At 39.8% G+C, this 20,709-nt stretch overlaps 1 protein-coding gene and 1 pseudogene across 1 annotated transcript; both read left to right on the top strand.

Moving 5' to 3' along the window:
- Nucleotides 1-4,161: 4,161 nt before the first annotated feature.
- Nucleotides 4,162-5,436, top strand: LOC119510387 (annotated as a pseudogene).
- Nucleotides 5,437-12,143: 6,707 nt separating this feature from the next.
- LOC119510823 (ATM interactor-like) lies at nucleotides 12,144-16,566 on the top strand. The gene is made up of 2 exons (XM_037805188.1): nucleotides 12,144-12,608; nucleotides 12,647-16,566. Exons 1-2 carry the CDS (start codon nucleotides 12,147-12,149, stop codon nucleotides 14,657-14,659), a joined length of 2,475 nt encoding a protein of 824 aa, XP_037661116.1. The 5' UTR covers nucleotides 12,144-12,146; the 3' UTR covers nucleotides 14,660-16,566.
- The last annotated feature ends 4,143 nt before the right edge of the window (nucleotides 16,567-20,709 follow it).

Here is a 20,709-nt window from a genome sequence, read left to right as displayed (position 1 = left end):
CCATGCTCTATTCTATGTGTTTTGCATGCATTAATTCATTTGGTCTGCATAATGACCCAGTGAGGTGAATGCTAATATTACCACCTTTGTACAAGAGAGGAGCCAAGGCAAGGGGAGATTAATCGTTACTGGTCATCAGCTAGTAAATTGGGGAGACAGTCTGACTGCTCTGTCATGTCATCTCTTAAAGACAACGTTAAGTACCAGGACCTCCAAAAGTAGTTCTGCAAGTTATTCACTGTGCAATGTTGTCATCCAAGGGAACTGAAATCTATATTATACATCAAACTCTGTGCTGGCACTGATGATACAAAGATGTTCTGAACTGTTACCACTGGACAGGACAAATGCTTCTCACACTAAAATACATTTGCAGTTAATTCAAAATTACCTCATCTAACTAAATGAAATAAACTAAGAGATGTCACTTGATTTTAAATTGCTGTAATTTCCTCACAGAATCTTCTCAAACTACCCTGCCTATGATAGTTTCAGAGATGCACAAAATGGAATTGCTTTTGAAATTGTCAAAATGCTTGATAAGCCCTGCACTTAATTACACTGCCTGCCTACCCTGAAGACAGGATTATATTTTATGCATAATATAACTACCGATAAGAGTTTGCATTTTAAAATCCTCAAAATTTGTAAAAATTGGCACAATGCTTTCCAAGGTATATAGCCTTTTCTCCAACATAATTTTATTTGATAATCATAAACCCCCAGAAGAAAGATGTTATTTATTTTCACCCCTTTCTAGAGAATTAAGCAAGCCCAGTGAGGTCAGTAACCTGCCTGTGGTCCCTTAGGTGGAGCCGGGTCTCCAACCCAAACCTCATGTAGATCTCACAATGACATTATGAAACCCCCTCTAGAATTTTGTCATTTCAGCCTCGATGGGGAGATTATCATTGACAGTGTAATTAAAGGTTCAGATTAGGGTCACTCTTTCAATATGAAAGAGATTAATATTTTGAAACATCTGAAGAATAATCTCTACTTTTCCTTAATCCACTATTGCCTTAATCTCTGTTGCCTTAATCCACTGATGCCACATACAACATCAAGATCCATGATGTATTGTTCATTTTAGTATCAAAATGTCCACAAAGGCTAATTTATTAGGCATCAATAGCTTTGCAGTGAAGCAGACCTTGGATTGACGTAATTTCACATTCATGTTGCACTAAATAGCATGGGCAACAACCAGGAAATTCTCAGGAAAGTAATGCCTTCTAGAGGTAAAAAAGATCTGGCAGGTACCCTGGTACCTGCAATAAATTACAAATAAAATATATAGTACACATAAATTTGTAATATCTACATTTACACAAAACATATAATAAACCGTATTTGTTTTGTCATTTGTTGAGTAAGGAATATTCGAAGAGCTATGAGGATATGACAATCTGTAAGCCAGTTTCTCTTAAAAGTTACAATTTAGAGATGGTGAAGAGTTGTGCATTCAAATTACAACCCTAGGAGGTAGAATGTGACAAGCAGCACAAGAGAGATAAAAGACAACTACTCTGGTCAACTGGAGAAGGGTGGCAATACTTCGTAGTGGGGGCTCAGGCAGGAGGGTGATGCAGGAAAGGTTCACAGAGGATATGGTTTCTACTGGAGCTTGATGGAAATGAACACCCTGTGTGGAGAACCTCAGCTTAAATTTAAACACCCTGCTGTCAAAGCCAACAAATGCAACAGTATGCATCTCTTGGGTGCCTATTCTAGCAGTGAGACTCAGACACCAATATACTGAAAGGCAGCTCTCGCCTCGCCACGCTGCTCTGACTGAGAGCGAGGGAGGGTCCTGGCCATCAGAGCTGGAGCAGGTGACGGTGAAGGCAGGTGAGTTGGGGGAGTCATGCCTAATGGAAACAGAGCATGGATGCAGGCAGGCAGAGCTGAAGAATCCGATCAGAAGTGAGCGGGCAGAGCCTGGAGATGTTGGGTGGTCAGGACACAAAGTCCGTCCCTTCCCGCCTGGAATTTCTCTTTGCTTATCTGCCTTTGTGTGGTCATCTCATTTATTCATCCCTATTCCTCATGCAGCAAATATTAACTGAGTGCTTCAAATAGTTTTCTTGCCCACAAGGCGCTCATAGTTTAGGGGTGATAACAGACCTCACGTAACAACTTAAGCGAGATTATGTTCAAAGTACCCAAGAGGAGCCCCGACAGTCTGCTGAGGAGGATGAGGGGCCCAGTGTTCCTCAACCCTGTCAAATCCAACACTCCTTTACTTAATCATAAATACACTGCAATGCCCTTTTGGCTATGCTAAAGTGAAATTCCTGGCTATAACATACCAGTGAGTTTAAATAAGCTGAGGGCAATCTAACTGGAGGAAACACTCATTTGTTTCCTCATTTACTGAGAACATTTATTGAGAACATATTACATGCCAGGCCCTGTGCTAAATTGTAGAGTCATTAAGGTCCCACCAAGATATGAACTTTTTGGTCTTGTATTAGTTAGGGTTCTAGGGAAACAGAATCAATGAGAGGTGTCTCTGACTATTAAATTTGTAAAAGTGACTCACACAACTGTCGGTATGCACGAGTCCAAATTCTGTAGAGCAGTCAGCAGACTGTCAACTTCAAGGAAGATGTCCGATGAACTCCTCAGGAAATGAACTGGCAACTTCGACGAACTCCTCAGGAAATGAACTGGGATCTTCAATGAACATGTTTGATGAACTCAGGAAACTCTTCACTGGGCAGCCAAAGAAGAAGTGAAGGTCCTCTGTCTGTCTCTCTTATAAGTCTTCAACTGATTAATTGGATTAAATCCAGCCAATTGCATTCTCTCATTGTGGAAGACACGCCCTTTGGTGAGTCATCAGTCACAGCTGCAGTCAATTGACTGATAATTTAATAAACCAGCCTATTGGTTTATTAACCAGCCTCAAACGTCCTCACAGCACTTGTTAGGCCAGTGTTTCCTTGACCAGAAAGCTGGGTACTATCACCTGGCCAAGTAGACACATGAGCTTAACCATCACAGGTCTTTCATAGCTGATGGCAGGAAGAGAGATACTAACAGCATGCATTTTACCTCCACACATTTCTCTTTTCTTTTCCTAATCTTTTCTAATGAGAAAATAGACTGAGTGTTAAGTGTGGGAATATGTGCCAGCACTGAGTTCTCAAAGAGCTAGAAAACGAAATAAACATCCTAACAAGAGGGCTGAATGAATGAGGGCTGAAGCGGTTGGGAGGTACAAATCCTGCCATGGGGCCCCCAGCCTGGATTGGATATTAGCAGTGTGCACTCACTCTCCTCCCCAGTGGTGCACATCATTATTTCTGAGTTAGTATTCCAGAACCTTCTGGTGGTTCACTATGGTAGACTGAGTTATGTACCCCGGGAAACAACATGCTCATCTCCTTCCTGTGGGTATGAACCCAATCATAAATAGGAGCTTCTAAAGATGTTATTTTTAGTTACGGTCTGGCAAACTGAATCAAGATGGGTTTTAATCCTATTGCTAGAGGCCGTATAGAGGGAAAGCCATAGGGAGAAGCTGAAAACCAGAAGTCGACAGAATTTGGAAGAGAAAGGAGAGGACCTCACCATGTGATGAGAAAGCCAAGGAACCCAAGGATCGCTGGCCAGCCAGAAGCTACTGACCCCAGGAGGAAGCAACCTTCTAGTTTCTGAATCTGTGTGACAATAAACTCCCATTGTTCAAGCCAATCCACTGTGTGGCATTTATCACAGCATCCAGGAAACTAAAACACTCAGCTAATGTCAGAATAAAAGAGGGTGATTTATCCTCTCCAACTTCAACAAAAATTTTAAGAAAATTCACATAGGCTGCTTTCGCTATTAATATATAGCGCCAGTGTGATCCTGCCATTGGTTTTAAACTGAGTTCTACAATTGGTTCACATTCCTAAATAAATATTTGAACCAGCTACCAAGTTGAAATTTTGTGAATAGCACAATTTTGAGGGATATATTCCTAAGATTGATATGTAACAGAAGCATGCAGATTTTTTAATGGCTAGAAATCCCTTTAAAAGTAAAATGGGGAGCAGATGCCACTGGCTGGGAGTGGGAGCCGGCCATGAGCAGAGCACAGCCGCGAGAAAGGTGCTGGGGAGGCGAGCAGGAGCTGGAGCACCAACCTGTGTCGGCAGAAAGCAAGCCGCGATGCCCATGGCAGTGGGAAGACCCCCTGATGAAGAGCTTCAAAACTTGTCCCTTTCTGGCCATGTTGGATTTGATAGTCTCCTTGACCAACTGGTCAAAAAGTCTACTTCTCAAGGATTCTGTTTCACTACCCTGAGTGTTGATGAGACAGGTATTGGCAAATCTATGCTAATGAACACTTTATTCAACACCAGACTAGAAAGTGACCCAGCTACTCACAATGAACCAGGTGTCCGGTTAAAAGCCAGAAGTTATGAACTTCAGGAGAGCAACGTACAGCTGAATTCAACCATTGTTGGCACCATGGGATTTAGTGACCAGATAAAGATGACAGCTATGAGCCAGTAGTGGAGCACATCAATGCCCAATTTGAGGCCTATCTGCAAGAGGAATTGAAGATCAAGTGTTCTCTCTTCAACCACCATGATACTAGGATCCATGCCTGCCTCTACTTCATTGCCCCTACCGGATATTCACTCAAGTCCCTGGACCCGGTCACCTTGAAAACGCTGGACAGTAATGTGAACATCATTCCAATAATCGCAAAAGCTGACACCATTGCCAAGAATGAACTGCACAAATTCAAGAGTAAGATCATGAGTGAACTAGTCAGCAGTGGTGTCCAGGTATATCAGTTCCCACAGATGAGGAAAAGGTGGCAGAGATTAATGCAACAATGAGCGTCTATCTCCCATTTGCAGTGGTCGGCAGCACGGAAAAGGTGAAGATTGGCAATAAGAAGGCAAAAGCCAGGCGGTATCTACGGGGTGTAGTGCAGGTTGAGAACGAAAACCATTGTGATTTTGTGAAACTCCAGGAGATGCTGATCTGAGTGAACATGGAAGACTTGCGAGAACAGACATACCCGCCACTGTGAGCTGTATCGGCGCTGTGAGCTCCAGAAGATGGGCTTCAAAGACACTGACCCTGACAGCAAGTCCTTGTCTTCAGGAGACATATGAAGCAAAATGGAATGAATTCTTGGGAGTACCTCAGAAGAAAGAAGAAGAAATGAGACAAATGTTTGTTACAAGAGTGAAGGAGAAAGAAGCTGAACTCAAAGAGGCAGAGAAAGAGCTTCACGAGAAGTTTAACCTCCTAAAGTGGACACACCAAGAAGAGAAGAAAGTGGAAGACAAGAAGGAGCTTGAGGAGGGCATGAACACTTTCCAGAAGAAGAAAGCAGCAGCTCAATTACTACAGTCCCAGGCCCAGCAATCTGGTGCCCAGCAAACCAAGAAAGACAAGGATAAGAAAAATGCAAGCTTCACGTAAAGTCTGGCAAGCCAAGGATGTTCCCGCATTCACCTGCTTTTGCAGTAATATTGTCTTTGCCATCTGTGTCCTTTTATTTTGTTTTTACTTTTTTATTTTTCCTCAAACACCAGTAACTATTAACTCATTTTGCTGAACGTTGTTGGGTGGTAGAAAATGGCAGAACAAGGGAATGACAGCAAAAGCTATGTGCAGCTGGACTTTGTTTCTAGAAACCAAATGGTTTGTCTGTTATGCCTGTTCAGAATGGCAGCAGGAAGCATGCCTGTTACTTGTATGTTGCTTTGGACTGAATAAAGGAGGTTGAAATGCTATGTGTACGTCTGATGTGAAAACTTCTCACTGCCCCTGCAGCTCAACTAAAAACCAGAATAGCTGTAACAGCATCTTGCATTTTCTTGATTATTCATCTCAATGATCGCAAAATCCCTGAACTCACCCTGTCTCTTCTCCACATTGCTCCATACTAAGGTAGATTTGTACATAGGCAGAACTGTGGGTAAGCATTACATGAGTTTTTCATTTTAATCAATAACATTATCTGGCCTGGATTTGTGGGTCTGTTCAGACTATTTCCTCTTGATGATTTTAAACTGCACCTGAACTCCTCTCTCTCAAATCCTGGCCAAGTTGGCACGGGAGAACTGTCCCAAGAAAACTTATGTTCACTTTTACCAGTGTAACCTTGATCGTTTCACAGATAGTGATCTCAAAGTTTGGACCTACACCATTCTTTGAAGGATGACGGTTTCCTCAACCTACTTACTACCTAAGATAAGGAATCTTTCATAAACGCACCCAAATTTGTTCTCAGTGAGTTGGGTGGGGAGGACCTAATGACCGATTGCAGGATATAAATACAATGTCTAATAAAATTTTTAGCTAACCAAGAGGAGAAAATTTCCAGAAATGCTTCAAATAGAAAATTTGTTATAAACTATGTGTCATCGGCAGCGCAATTTTGAGGGGAGATTGGGAAGGACACAACACAAACTCATGAGTCAGGAAAGTAGAATTTCAGCTTTCTATCTGGCTTCCTTACTTAGTCTCCTTCAATATTTAGCAATAAAGAGAAGAAGAAACAGAACAGCTGGTTTCTCAAATCCAGTTGTCTTGGAATCCACAGCTAGCCTCACCTGCTCTCTCTGTCCAAGGCCCATTGAGCTGATGCCCCAAAGCCTCAGCAGTGAGGATGAAGACTGACCTGTATACCACGACGTGAACTGGGTACCTAATTTGCATGGAAAAGGGTTTGTTTGTTAATCTCTTTTCTGTACCGTTCCTTTCTGATGCTTGATTTTTTTACTCTCTCTGCTAACAAGATTCTCCCAGTTTTCTAACTCTGTAGTCTCCTGTTGCTTACTTGAAAGGATATTTCTCATGACCCAATAATTCACCCCTGCAGCTTCCTTCTTACCACCACTAGTCATATATCAAGTAAAGAGATAGTCTTACCCACGCACCCACCCCCACACTTTTTTTCTTTTCAATTAATAAGTCTTCCATTGATTCCAACAAGGATTTTTTTCCTTCTTTTTGTCCTCAGTCATATTCTCAGGAGAGAGAAGGAATGGTCTTCCGTGAACTGATTTAGACTTAATTAGGCCAAGTAAGGAAATCAGTTATTGAAGCCCAAATTAAGTTAGCAGTAGTGATAGAAAGACAGGTTTGGGAGCTACCGGACCAGGTGTTTTGTTTGTCTGCTTGTTTGTTTAATGATTCTAGTCTGAGGCTAGCTATGAAGCAGCCAAATCTGAGATGGCACGCTGATTCTAACCATCGGCTGGATTTGCTCACCACTGTGCACCAGACAAAAGCCTGAACACTCAGGTCATGTGCTTGTTCTCACCATTGCTTGTGTGGGCATTTTCATGCCATATAACAGAAAATACAATTTTTAATAGTTTCTGCATCACTAAAACCTTATTAAAATGAGCCTAAAAAGATGTAGTGCCCCCTTGAGGAGCCTGTGGAGAATGCAGGGGTATTCGCCTACCCCACCTCCATGGTTGCTAACATGACCACAGACATAGGGGAATGGTGGTTTGGTGGGTTGAGCCCTCTACCATAGGTTTTACCCTTGGGAAGACGGTTGCTGCAAAGGAGAGGCTAGGCCTCCCTATGGTTGTGCCTAAGAGCCTCCTCCCGAATGCCTCTTTGTTGCTCAGATGTGGCCCTCTCTCTCTGGCTAAGCCAACTTGAAAGGTGAAATCACTGCCCTCTCCCCTACGTGGGATCAGACACCCAGGGGAGTGAATCTCCCTGGCAACGTGGAATATGACTCCCGGGGAGGAATGTAGACCCGGCATCGTGGGACGGAGAACATCTTCTTGACCAAAAGGGGGATGTGAAAGGAAATGAAATAAGCTTCAGTGGCAGAGAGATTCCAAAAGGAGCCGAGAGGTCACTCTGGTGGGCACTCTTACGCACACTTTAGACAACCCTTTTTAGGTTCTAAAGAATTGGGGTAGCTGGTGGTGGATACCTGAAACTATCAAACTACAACCCAGAACCCATGAGTCTCGAAGACAATTGTATAAAAATGTGGCTTATGAGGGGGGACAGTGGGATTGGGGGGGCCATGGGGATCACACTTCCCTTTGTCTAGTTTGTGGATGTATGAGTGGAAAGGTGGGGGAAGGAAACAAACAAACAAACAGACAGACAAGGGCGCCCAGTGTTCTTTTTTACTTTAGTTGCTCTTTTTCACTTTAACTATTATTCTGGTTATTTTTGTGTGTGTGCTAATGAAGGTGTCAGGGATTGATTTAGGTGATGAATGGACAACTATGTAATGGTACTGTAAACAATCGAAAGTACGATTTGTTTTGTATGACTGCATGGTATGTGAATATATCTCAATAAAATGAAGATTAAAAAAAAAAAAAAATGAGCCTAGCAGTGAAAGGTATCCAGTGACTTTTTGATTCCAAGATTATTGATTGATTGGATTGACTTCTTTGTTTGCATTAAAATTTTCAAGATAAAGTAAAACATATGGAGAGTCAAAGAATAAAAAGTCAAAAGAAAAATTTAGAGCCTTTTGTTTCCCGTAATGAATTGCTTCTGAAATTTTTTCTACTACTCTTCCCCAGCCCTATTTAGTTTGTTATTACTGCTCTTCTCTTTTCTTTCTGCATCTATGCCTTTTTCATCATAGTCCTTGGCTCTGCACAGTATAAATGATACCCTCAGTCTAATTGGATGTGCTTGACGCACCCATAAGTGTTTCACATACAAACTGCTGCATCAGATTTTTCAGCCTTTTACCACCCCACCTCATACTGTCTCTGTGTGATCCTACCAAAGCTGTCCATTTCAGATCCTTTGTTTTGCCATTTGCAACCATCTGAAATTGTCAAGTCTCAGCTTCCGAAAGTGCTGGTTCCATTTACAGGAAATGTATATGATGACTCTTTAGTGGAAATTTTGACCTACGAAGTCTAGATTGTATGTAGGTATGAAGGGAATTTTTTAAGTAAATTGAAAATTAAACTGTGAACAACATTAGAACTTTGTCTATTAATTTGAAAATATGCTGATATGCTTTAAACTGTAGCTGTAGATCATTGTCATTTTGCTGTTTGAAAATAACCAATGTGTTTTCTAAAACTTGTGTAATCTACTTTCAGTGTTAATGCAGAATTGTCATATATATGCAAGCTGCATGTTAGACGCTTGTTTTTTTTTTCAAGAAAACTATAATAATTGTATTAATGTGAAGCATATTACTTTTTCAACTATGAGAGTAATCACTCAGCAACCATGTTCGGTAATTTGATGTCTGTTAAGAGAGCGGCGGACAGGTAATCTATGAATATATCAACAGTGCCAAGACATAAAGCAGGGAGAAAGATATTTTTACCCAAACATTAAAAAAAAAAAAAAAAGTAAAATGGAGCATAAAAGTCAATTATATGCCTCTTTTGCTTCCCCACTAAAAGTGGAAAAGTTTGCCTGTCAAAATCATGCCAACTGACTCTTTTTGACAATGTGTGTTATTAATCACCATCATAACCCCAACCTGATTTAAACACAAAAATGTGGTGTCGTCACATGATTAGAATGCTCTTTAGTGTTCCTGCCTTTGATTGACTAAAATTCAGCCAACTTTTTTTAAAGAAGTGTTCCCTATCTCCTACCCCAGCCCCCCAATTGGATCCTTTAGAGAAGTGAGGATTATTGAAAACAAAGTAATGAGGGAAAAAAAAGCAAAAAAAGCAAAAAAAAAAAGAAAGAAAGAAAGAAAGAAAGAAAGAAAGAAAGAAAGAAAGAAAGAAACAAATAATCACTATGCAGTGTTGACTCTGGAAGGAAAATATGTGCCCCAACTGTCTTAACAAACACCTCCACTCAGTGGGTAGTGTGGGCAGCCAGCCATTAGAACAGCCAGCTGGGACTTTAAATAATTATGAATTTTGGCTCAAGTGATGCGATTAGTTCAAATGCCAAAATCATTTGGGGATTTTGTTTACCCTCTGTTGATTCTGTTTAAGTGCAAAAAGGAAGCTTTAAGGTATCATAATTGTGTGAAATGCTAAAATTAATGAAAGCCTAATTTGAATAGTTTTAATATAAATATTTATTAATAATAAGATATAAGTAACAATCTATGAACATATATTTCAAGTAAGTCCAAGAAACAGCTATATAGATACAGATATATAGATATATGCATGTATCTTTGCAGTGAAGTAGTTCATATAGCTTAAACTTTCAAAAGGATGGGCCTTATACTTTCAAAATAATATAATTGGCTTTTTTGCTTTGTGTTTTTACTTCATTATCACCTCAGTAAGTGGGGAAAAAACAAGTTTCTCATCCTGCATAAATAGGCTGATCTAGGGAAGAAAAATTCTGGCGATTTCATAGTGAAAGTAGAAGACAATATGTTTAATAATCTTTAATTTAATTGGTTCAGGTTTTTCAAAGTAACATGGTTTAAGAATATGTTTTAATAGAACTTTTTAAAGATATCTAAATATCTAGGTGAATAAGTGACTTGTCATTTGGGAATTTTGGCACTCCAGAGCCAGAAGAATTTAAAACAACCATTCTCCTCTTCCCAATCCATGGAGATCACTACTTATTAAAAAAAAAAAAAAAAAAAAAGTAATGACCTTCAATTACTCTTGTGTTGAAATTTGGGAGAAATGTAAAGACATCCCTTAAAATGATGAGAGGGCCCTGGATTCTGCCAACCCAGGGATGGACTTGGGGTTAAACCCAGTGCCAGACTCAGGGAAGTCATCAATAAAGACTCGGTGTTACCAGGCCTTTCTTGGAATGGAGATCACCAAATTAGGGTTTAGCCTGATCCTTATCATGGCAACTCTTTTTTTTTGAATTCACTTTTATTGAAATATATTCAAATCATCCATGATATACAATCAGCTGTTCACAGTACCATCATATATTTGTGCATTCATCACCCCAATCTCTTTTTTGAACATTTTCCTTGTACCAGAAAAAGTAAAAATAAGAATAAAAGACAAAACTAAAAAAAAGAACACCCAAATCATCCCCCCACTCCCACCCTATTTTTCATTTAGTTTTCGGTCCCCATTTTTCTACTCATCCATCCATACACTGGATAAAGGGAGTGTGATCCACAAGGCTTTCACAATCACACTGTCATCATGGTGACCTTTGTAAACATGCTGACAGAAAACTGAGTTGTTTGTGAAAGATTTTTGTTGTTGTTATGTTGGAGAAAATTTGGGGGATCCCAAGGTGTAAAAGGGCTATCTAATTGCAAGGTCTGATTGCTGTTTTCCCATATCCTAAAATAACAATACTGCCTCTGCCATTCATTGTAAGTCTTTTTGGAAAAAACTGAATCTTTAATTAAGTTAAGTTTCCCATGTGGTAACACTTTGAAAATGCAAAGTGTAGATTCGAGTAGTGCAAGCGCAGGCTGACCTTGTGAAGATGTCTTTCGTTACTGCTGTAATTGGAGAGAAGAAAGTGACGTACCAGAGATGAACTCCAGACCATCTCAAGCAGTGTAGCTGCTTGCCTAAAAAAATTCTTTCTCCCCTAAAAACCAAAATCAGAACATTCCCTTCCTTATGCCAAGGGTGGTATTTTTAAAATGTGGGAGTTGAACAGAGACTGAAAACCAGATTACAAAACTGTGCCGGCCAAATCAGTTTTGACATAACGTGGGAGACATTTGTGTCTCTCGTCCTGGGGGCGCCAGTCAGGCAGCAGTGTGGATGAATCTGCTCTGTGCTGAGCAAGTCTTTTAACACAGCAATTTTGCAGGCTTAGTCGGCAGGTGATCATCACATGAGGCTGCTCTCTACAGATGGGGGGGATCTGCCAGAGGTTTATTTTAGGATATGCTTTTTAATGCTGGTAGTAGTGGAACCTTTAAGGCAGCAACTCTCAGATTTTAAGTATTTAAGGATCATCTGGGGAGGTTTCTTAAAATGCATTCTAGGGCCCCACTCCCAGATGTTCTGATTCAGTGGGTAGTCCGGGGAAAGGCTCCATATTAGGCATTTTAAACAAACTCCGCAGGTTATTCTGATGCAGTTCATCCTCCACCACATTTTAATATGCTGTGTCTTGACAAGCATCTCCTTGAATAAAAGCCATCTGACATCTGAGATGCTAGGATTACTTAAGCAAATTTACTGGGCTAAGGTATTGAAAACATAGGATTCTATTTTTTTAAAAACTGCTTTTGCCGCCGTGTGGGAGCCATGGCGGCCTCTGAGGCGGCGGCGGCGGGGCCCGCGGCTCTGGGCTCGGGCACCTTGGGCGCCCCGGCCGTCCCGGCGGCCGCGAGGGGAGCCGCCGCCGCCTCGGGTCCGTGGGGTCCCCCGGGACGGCTGAGGGGCAGCCGACCGCGGCCCGCAGCGGCGAGGCAGCAGCCCGCATCTCCAGCGCTGCCTGCCCGGGAGCTGATCCAGCCGTCGGTGAGCGAGCTGTCCCGGGCCGTGCGCACCAACATCTTGTGCACCGTGCGCGGCTGCGGCAAGATCCTGCCCAACAGCCCCGCGCTCAACATGCACCTGGTCAAGAGCCACCGCCTGCAGGACGGCATAGTAAATCCAACAATAAGGAAAGATTTGAAAACTGTACCGAAATTCTACTGTTGTCCAATTGAAGGATGCCCCAGAGGCCCTGACAGACCATTTTCTCAATTCTCTCTTGTAAAACAGTTGCTGTTTTTCATTTTAGTCTCTTATGATCTTCCCAGCACTTTATGAAAATGCATGCTGAAAAGAAGCATAAATGTAGTAAGTGCAGCAATTCTTACGGTACTGAATGGGACTTGAAAAGACATGCAGAGGATTGTGGCAAGACCTTCCAGTGCACATGTGGCTGTCCTTATGCCAGCAGAACTGCCTTGCAGTCACACATCTACCGAACTGGCCATGAGATCCCTGCTGAGCACAGGGATCCACCTAGTAAGAAAAGGAAAATGGAGAACTCCACAAACAACCAGAAGTTGTCAAAAAAGACCATTGAATCATTGATCAATAAACCAACTTCTAGACCAGACACTCAAGAATTAGAAACTTCGGAAATAAAGGTAGTGGCTTCCTTTGAAGACTCTTGCAGCTCTAATGCCAGAAAACAGACTCTTAAAACACCTCCAAGATACCCTCAGAAGTTGCTTTTACCAAAGCCCAAAGTGGCTTTGGTTAAATTGCCTGTGATGCAGTTTTCTCCCGTGCCTGTCTTTGTGCCCACTACAGCCGACTCTTCGGCCCAGCCTGTGGTAGTGGGTGTGGATCACCAGGGCTCTGCCATGGGCGCCGTTCACTTACTCCCCTTGTCCATTGGAACCCTGATCCTCGGCCTAGATTCAGAGGCTTGCTCTCTTAAGGAGAGCCTGCCTCTCCCCAAAATTGTGAATCCCATTGCTGTCGAGCCAGTCAGTACAGGTGTTCAGGTGAACTTGGGTAAAAGTCCACCTCCTTCTTTACAACAACTAGGGAACACATGTCAGAAGCACAGCATTTCCTCCATCAACGTGCAGACAGATCTGTCTTACAGCTCACCAGGCTTCCTGCCTTCTGCCCAGTGGGCTTCCCCAGACTCCTCCGTATCGTCTTGTTCTCAAACTGATTTGACATTTGGTTCTCAAGTTTCACTGCCCATTAGTGTTCATACTCAGACATTGTTACCTAGTTCTAAAGTAACTTCATCTATAGCTGCTCAGACCGATGCTTTTTTAGATGATTGTTTCCAGTCAGGTGGGATCTCCAGAGAAACGCAAACCAGTGGAGTGCAAAGTTCCACAGATGACGGGGTACACATGGACCAAGCAATAATGTGTGGGGACATTTTTGAGAATGTCCATTCATCCTACAGGGTTTCTACAGACAGTATTATAAGCAACAGTTTGGTAGCAGATACTATAACTCATGGATTGTTATCTCAGAATGACCCTAAGACTTTAAATCAAGATATTGAGAAATCTGCATCAATTATAAACTTCAATGAGCAGAATAGTATTCTTCCTTCACAAAACATGACAGATAATCAGACCCAAACCATAGATTTATTAAGTGATTTAGAAAACATCTTGTCAAGTAACCTGCCAGGTCAGACGTTGGATAATCGCAGTCTTCTGTCTGACACAAACACTGAACCCGACACACAGCTCTCATCTGGCCCGACACAAAATCCCGGAATAGATTTTGATATTGAAGAGTTCTTTTCAGCCTCAAATATCCAAACTCAAACGGAAGAGAGTGAACTCAGCAATATGAACACTGAACCAGTCTTGGAATCCCTGGACATCGAGACCCAAACTGACTTTTTACTTGCAGACACCTCTGCTCAGTCCTACAGTTGTAGGGGAAATGCCAACTTCTTAGGCCTTGAAATGTTTGATACACAGACACAGACAGACTTAAACTTCTTTTTAGACAGCAGCCCTCATCTGCCTCTGGGCAGTATTCTGAAACACTCCAGCTTCTCCATGAGCACTGATTCATCTGACACAGAAACCCAAACAGAAGGGACTTCCACCAAAAACCTACCTGCTCTAGAAAGCAAAGTTCAGTTGAACAGTACAGAAACACAAACCATGAATTCCTGTTTTGAAACCCTGGGGAGTTTGTTTTTCACCAGCAATGAAACTCAAACAGCCATGGATGACTTCCTGCTAGCCGATTTGGCCTGGAACACCATGGAGTCTCAGTTCAGTTCTGTGGAAACCCAGACATGTGCAGAACTACAGACGGTCTCCAACTTCTAAAAGAGACGTCCCCGTATGGGGACAGCATTTACAGTTTTTTTCTGGATTTAGAAAATAGGGAATGGGGACAACAGTATTAACTATTGATTGTAGTTTATGCAGTTGCTTAGATTCTTTGCCTTTTGTACTTGTAAACATGAATTTGTGTATAAATATGAGTGTATTATAAAGTGTATGATGCTGATCTAAAAATGATTGTTTTTGTGTTGCATACCATTGCCCCTTCAAAACTTGTCTTTCCTTCTAAAAAAAATAGATGTACTTCACACCTTTAAAAACAATATTAGCCATTTAGCTGATGCCAAGCTTGGCGGGTACTACAGTAGAAACTTTTCAAATCTTTAAATGTTTTATGTTGGAGTGTAACATACTTAAATTGCACATAAGATATATTTTTAAGAGTGCTTGTTAGAAATTCCTGTTTCCCGACAGTAGCCTGTGAAGTGGATGTAAACCGTAACGCTTAACATGGTTTGAGACCCATGCTGCCTACAGCTTCATCTGCTTTGCCATCCTACTCTTCTGACTTGAAGACACAAAGGAAAACTGTAATTGTCTCTCACTTTTGGAATAGTTTTCATGTAGTCAACTTCTCTACATGAGCTGCTATTGATACCAATGTAAGTGTACAGTATTTTAATCACAAGAGGCTCATGGCTGAAAAATTATTGTGTAAAGGAATAGCAAGGGCTTACATGTAAACAGTGATCCTCCCAATTGAAATAACAGTAAGCCACCCCCAGCATGGAAACATTGGGGTGTACCCTACCAACATCCTACTGTCTACAGTAGTAGCAGCTTCCTAAAGTGCACCCACAGCCTGGATCTGCGCTTTTATCACGCTGTTATGTTTAAAAAAAAAAAAAGTGGGAAGAGAACAGGACACTTCCCCCTAAATTTCTATGTGTGGCACTTCTATCTATAAGCTTAATAGGCCAAAAATGCAGTCTTTGATTATTTTAAAGTGACCCACCTTCCTTCATCCACCACTCATCTCTTTTCCTTGAATGGCTTCTCAAAGACATCAGTCTGGCAAGGGTATTATTTGTGCATTGAGGGTAGCAATTACAGAATAGAACCACCTAAAATACGGTAGTCTGCATTTTGCTTTATTTATTTTTAAGAAAGTTATACAAAACAGTCTTCTTCAAAAAGAATAAAGGCGGCAAAGACCTATTGTTTCAATTATCAAGAATATTTTTTTGTTTGGAGATGGAGCAAGGTCAAGTATGCTTTCAGGGTTTTCTTTATCTAGGAGTTCCTGCTTAATTGTTGGCCAACTTTCAGAAAAGTAAGAATCAGTGCAGTTTGTTAAGTGTTCTAAGTTTACAAAGAAATGCTCTGTCCCTTCTTTTCCAGGTGCTTGTGCTACTGAAGGCTAAATCCTCAGAAGAAAATCTAGTAAGGGGACTAAATTCCTTAAAGTAAATTGATGGTGTTACTACTAATTCATATTCCATATATCAGATACAGAGCAAGTGTTGGTAATGGGTAACATATATCCTGGGCAGATGAACTGAATTTGGTAGACAAAAGAGTTTGCTTTGATCACAGTTGCCTATGAATGTGGGTTTCAAAACAAAGCCTTAACTTAGAATTTCATTATGATTTAGAATCATTGCTGCCTTAATGTTTAAACATCTATTTAAGACCTCTTAATAAAGAAGAAATGCATGTTTGTTTATGGCTTTTTGTAAATATAAATGCATTGATCTATGGCTTAAACAACAACAAAAAACACTTTATTTCCTTGACAGTGTTTGTTAATCTAGCCAATAGAATTATTTGCAGAAAAATGGTGCATGTAATAGAACTGTACAAGAACTGCTCTCCCTCAAAAGCTTAGTTACCTGAATTGTTCTAAAAGTAATTGTAAAAACTGAAATTCAGTGATTAAAAACAAGAAAGAATTCTAAAAAAAAAAAAAAAAAAAAAAAAAAAAAAAAAAAAAAAAAAAAAAAAAACTGCTTTTGTCTAGGGACAAAACAAATTCAACAGGCTCTTCAAAATACAAATTATAATCATGTCAAAATGATAGGCCATTTTAAAAATTAATTAACTCTTGAAAGGATTTTTATTCACTGAAACCCATTACATCAACCTTAAATTTTTTTAATGTAATGAGAAATACTTGCTAAAAGCTAAACACTCCTCCCTCCAAAATATAACAATTGAAAAATATGAAAAAAAATAAAGACAAACTAATTTTATGACATATAAATTTTCAAAAGGAACATGATGGCTAAGAAAAGCAAGTTATTAAATAAAAGAGGATCATTTATTTCAAATAAGAATAAAAATCAATATAGTAATCAATAATCATTCCATTTTTCAAAAATAATTTTGGCATGGATCTTCATGACAAGCCAGTATTTGGTAGACTCAAATACTTTTTTCTGGACAAGAAGGAACATATATTATTTTAACAACATAGAAGTTTAATCAGTAAGTTTTGCTTGTTTGTTTTATAAGCACTACAGTATGTACACATCTAGCATTAATAGCTGTGTAGTGAGTGGAAATATAACTTAGTATGATGAAAGGAAAAAGCAAGGTCATGGAAACGAACGTGAACAGTAACTAATAAAAGGAAGAAGGCATTAGAGGTAGAACCTCAGACCAGAGGAGTGAAATTTAGGGGCTAAGCATGAAATACAGACATTTCAACAGAATGATTGATAGAAGTGATAGTTGCACATGCAGATGTTGCCTCTATACACAACACTTTCTGGAGACTGGAAGCAAATCTTTGGATCAATTGGTCCCAAAGAAGCCTGATTTTCCCTAACGGCCATTTCGGTATTCTCAATTATTCTTGGGCCTGATCCTTTATCTCCCTGAGCCTCAATCTTTTCTCCTGTTAAGATAACTCTCTACCTCATTCATTGTTTGGGTGGATTAAATGAGATTATGTATAAGGAGTGCCAAGCACATAAACTTAATCCTTCAGAGCTGCCATTTTATTTTTGTGAACTCTTTTTCCTGTAAACACCTTTTATTCCCATGTGGTGACTTCTTAAGGGCAGGCTGGATGCTCCATTCTTAGAATCACAGAAGCTCAGGGTTTGGAAGGATCTGAAAGGTCTTAACTGCTCCAAGACCTCCATCTCCTTCCAGCGCCAAGTCGAAACCTGTGAGCTCAAAGGAGGCTAATAATCTGGCACCCTCCTAACTGACTTGGCTCTAAATATTTGTTCAACATTTATTTAGGAATTAAAAATTAGAATAGAGCTGAAAACTGTATGTGCAATTTCCACTTCTCAAGCAGTTAGCCTTCACTTAGGGCTTCAGCAGTTTTGCAATTTACCTCTTGCAATTCACCTCTTACCTTCTCCTGAATTGAAATGTTAAGACTCAGCCATTCCCTGTAAGGACCACCGGCTGCCCATTCCAGCAAAACGGAGGAGATATTCTGACCCATTTTATTACTTTCCCCAGGGCAAAAATTAGGGTCCCACAGTAGCATGTTATTGTGAAAATAATTAACAGTGCTGAATGGTGTGTGAGTATGGTGGAAAGGGGAGGTTTAGTCATGTGCGTCACCAGAAGGAAAGTTGGAGGTTAAAACATGGGAATGACCTTGTGATGGATAATGTCCATAATTAACTGTACAAATATTAAAAAGTCACTTCATGATGTACGACACTACTATAAAGAATTAAGAATAGAGGGGTATATGAGAAAAATGTACTATTACAAACTATGGACTATATTTAACAGTAAATATTTTAGTACTCTTTCATCAATAGTAACAAATATACCACACCAACACTATGGGTTGTCAACATGGGGGGAAACAAAGGATTACGGTTTTCTTTTTTCTTTTTATTTCTTTCTGGAGTGATGAAAATATTCTAAATTTGATCATGGAGCTGTATGCACAACCATGTGATGACACTGCGAACCAGTGATTGTATACTTTGGATGGTTTCTATGCTGTGTGAACATATCTTGATAAAATTACGTTAAAAAAAAAAACTCAGCCAATGCTTTTAATGTAGATTTTGCAGTACTGGATCAATAAGTAACAGCTAACACTAAATCATGCATAGTAATTAATCAATAATTAACATTATGGAATGAATTAATCTCTACATCTTAAAGTTTATATGCATTGTGAATTTGCTTGACATCCCCAAAAAAATATGCACAGCATGGTTTTTCTTTTTAAAACTCAAATCTTAGTATAATGTACCTTTTTTAACAGGTTAATTTCCTATATCCAAGTGAGGTTATATCTTGGTAATATCTTTTCCTATGACCTTTAAAACATTATGCTACAGACATAACGGTTCTTAAGGTTCTCAGACCAAGTTTATAATGGACAGGGATTCCTACAGCTTCATTGCTCTGAGAGAGTCCTCGTGGTCAATTAACGACCACCACAGTGCCAGCCACCGACAACTGGGGTCAGGTTAGACTGTAGCCACACAGGCTGAAAGATGTGATGAATTGGGCAATCAACTAAATGCTCAGGTAGAGCCAACACAACTCCATTGTTCTGAACCATTTTCTCTGTAGTTGCTTAAAATCGTGTGGGTGTGTGATCTACACATAATTGCCTCACCTCTCCATTGCATTTTGCCTGTCTAAACATTGCATAAATAACAACTTGATAAATTCAGTGTTGATGCTGGTGCATGAACTAACAGACAGAAGAGTGACTGCTCATTTTAAAATATATGAATCCAACATAAATAGTAATCAAACCCCAAAGAAGAATACTTCAAATATTCCTGCTTAAAATTCACAATGGCATTTAACTTACCTTATTTCAACCCACACACTTATGGAGCTTACTTTAAAAATGCTCATTTAAAATAATGTGACATTTGACAAACTATACAAGCACTGAATTAAAAAAATATACTCGACCTGAATTAACATATACTCTAGATTCATTACTTGTAGAATTGACTTGGGATCTACCCCTTCCCCAGTATACTACATGTACACACACATGCAAATACACGCACAACATAAATGCCAGAAAACATAGTTTTAAAACATACTACAAAAGAAATATTTAATATTTCTGGGTAAATAAACTTGAGCAGTTAATAGAAAACAATTAATTTTAAATTTAAGGACTCCTAAGACAAGAATGTGACATAGACCACTTGTCTCACTTGTGGAACATTGCAAAATGTCCTAATAGCATGCCATGGCAGCCAAATGGCATACATTCTTTAGGTGCCAAACCTAGTTAAAATAGCAACAGCAAATTTCATGAACTAAGTGGAGGGGAAGACAGTAGAGAAAGAAAAGTCTAATACAAAAAGGGTCTGATTCTTTCTAGTTGCCTTAAAACGAGATACCATTTTTCACCTATAAAATCGGCAAAGATGAAAAGGATGATGAAACTTAGTGTGGGTAAGAATGTAGAGAAGTAGGTAGTATTAAAAACATTTACAATGTGTAGACTTGTACTTTATTGGAAGGGCAATTTGGCAGTAACTATCAAAAAATTGTATGCACCTACCCCATGAATTAGCAAGTTCGCCTTTAGGAATTTATCTCACAGATATCTGCACGTGTGCATGGACGAACTTACAAAGCTATCCATTGCTACAATGTTCGTTACAGCAAAACCCTCAAACAATTGAAATGTCTATTAAAAGGGAACTGGTAAAATAATGGCACATCCATTAAAATGGATATTACAAGAAAAAGGAAGATGCAGTCCCTCAAGTACTGTCATTGAAAGATAGTCATAATATATTATATGTTCATTGAAATTATCGTACAGCATGATGTCATTTAAAAAATAACAAAATTACATATGAATATGAATAGACAATGTAATGGAGGCGGGTATAGTAGTGGGATAACAGAAACGGAGACTTGTACTTCATGTTTTGTCTTTTTTACACTGCTGTTTGAAATTAAACTAATAAAGGTTTTTTTAAAAGCCGAGTTACCCAGCTCAAGGTACTGGTGTAAGGTATACACGTTCCCTGAGGATTCCAGTTCCATAGACTTAATGTGGAGCCCAGGAAACTGCATTAGCATGCACCCTAGGTCTGCACTGTCCAATATGGTGGCTGCTA

The sequence above is a fragment of the Choloepus didactylus genome, chromosome 15, assembly GCF_015220235.1.
Source record: "Choloepus didactylus isolate mChoDid1 chromosome 15, mChoDid1.pri, whole genome shotgun sequence".
In the NCBI taxonomy this organism is placed as follows: Eukaryota; Metazoa; Chordata; class Mammalia; order Pilosa; family Megalonychidae; genus Choloepus; species Choloepus didactylus.
Note: the sequence above shows the minus strand (reverse complement) of the source record. Positions and strands in the feature narration are given on the sequence as shown.

What these genes read in the sequence shown, in the direction of transcription:
- LOC119510823 (XM_037805188.1), top strand. Translation starts at nt 12,147, where the DNA reads ATGGCGGCCTCTGAGGCGGCGGCGGCGGGGCCCGCGGCTCTGGGCTCG. An exon ending in AATTCTCTCTTGTAAAACAG is followed by an intron (nt 12,609 to 12,646) that starts TTGCTGTTTTTC and finishes TGATCTTCCCAG; the next exon opens with CACTTTATGAAAATGCATGC.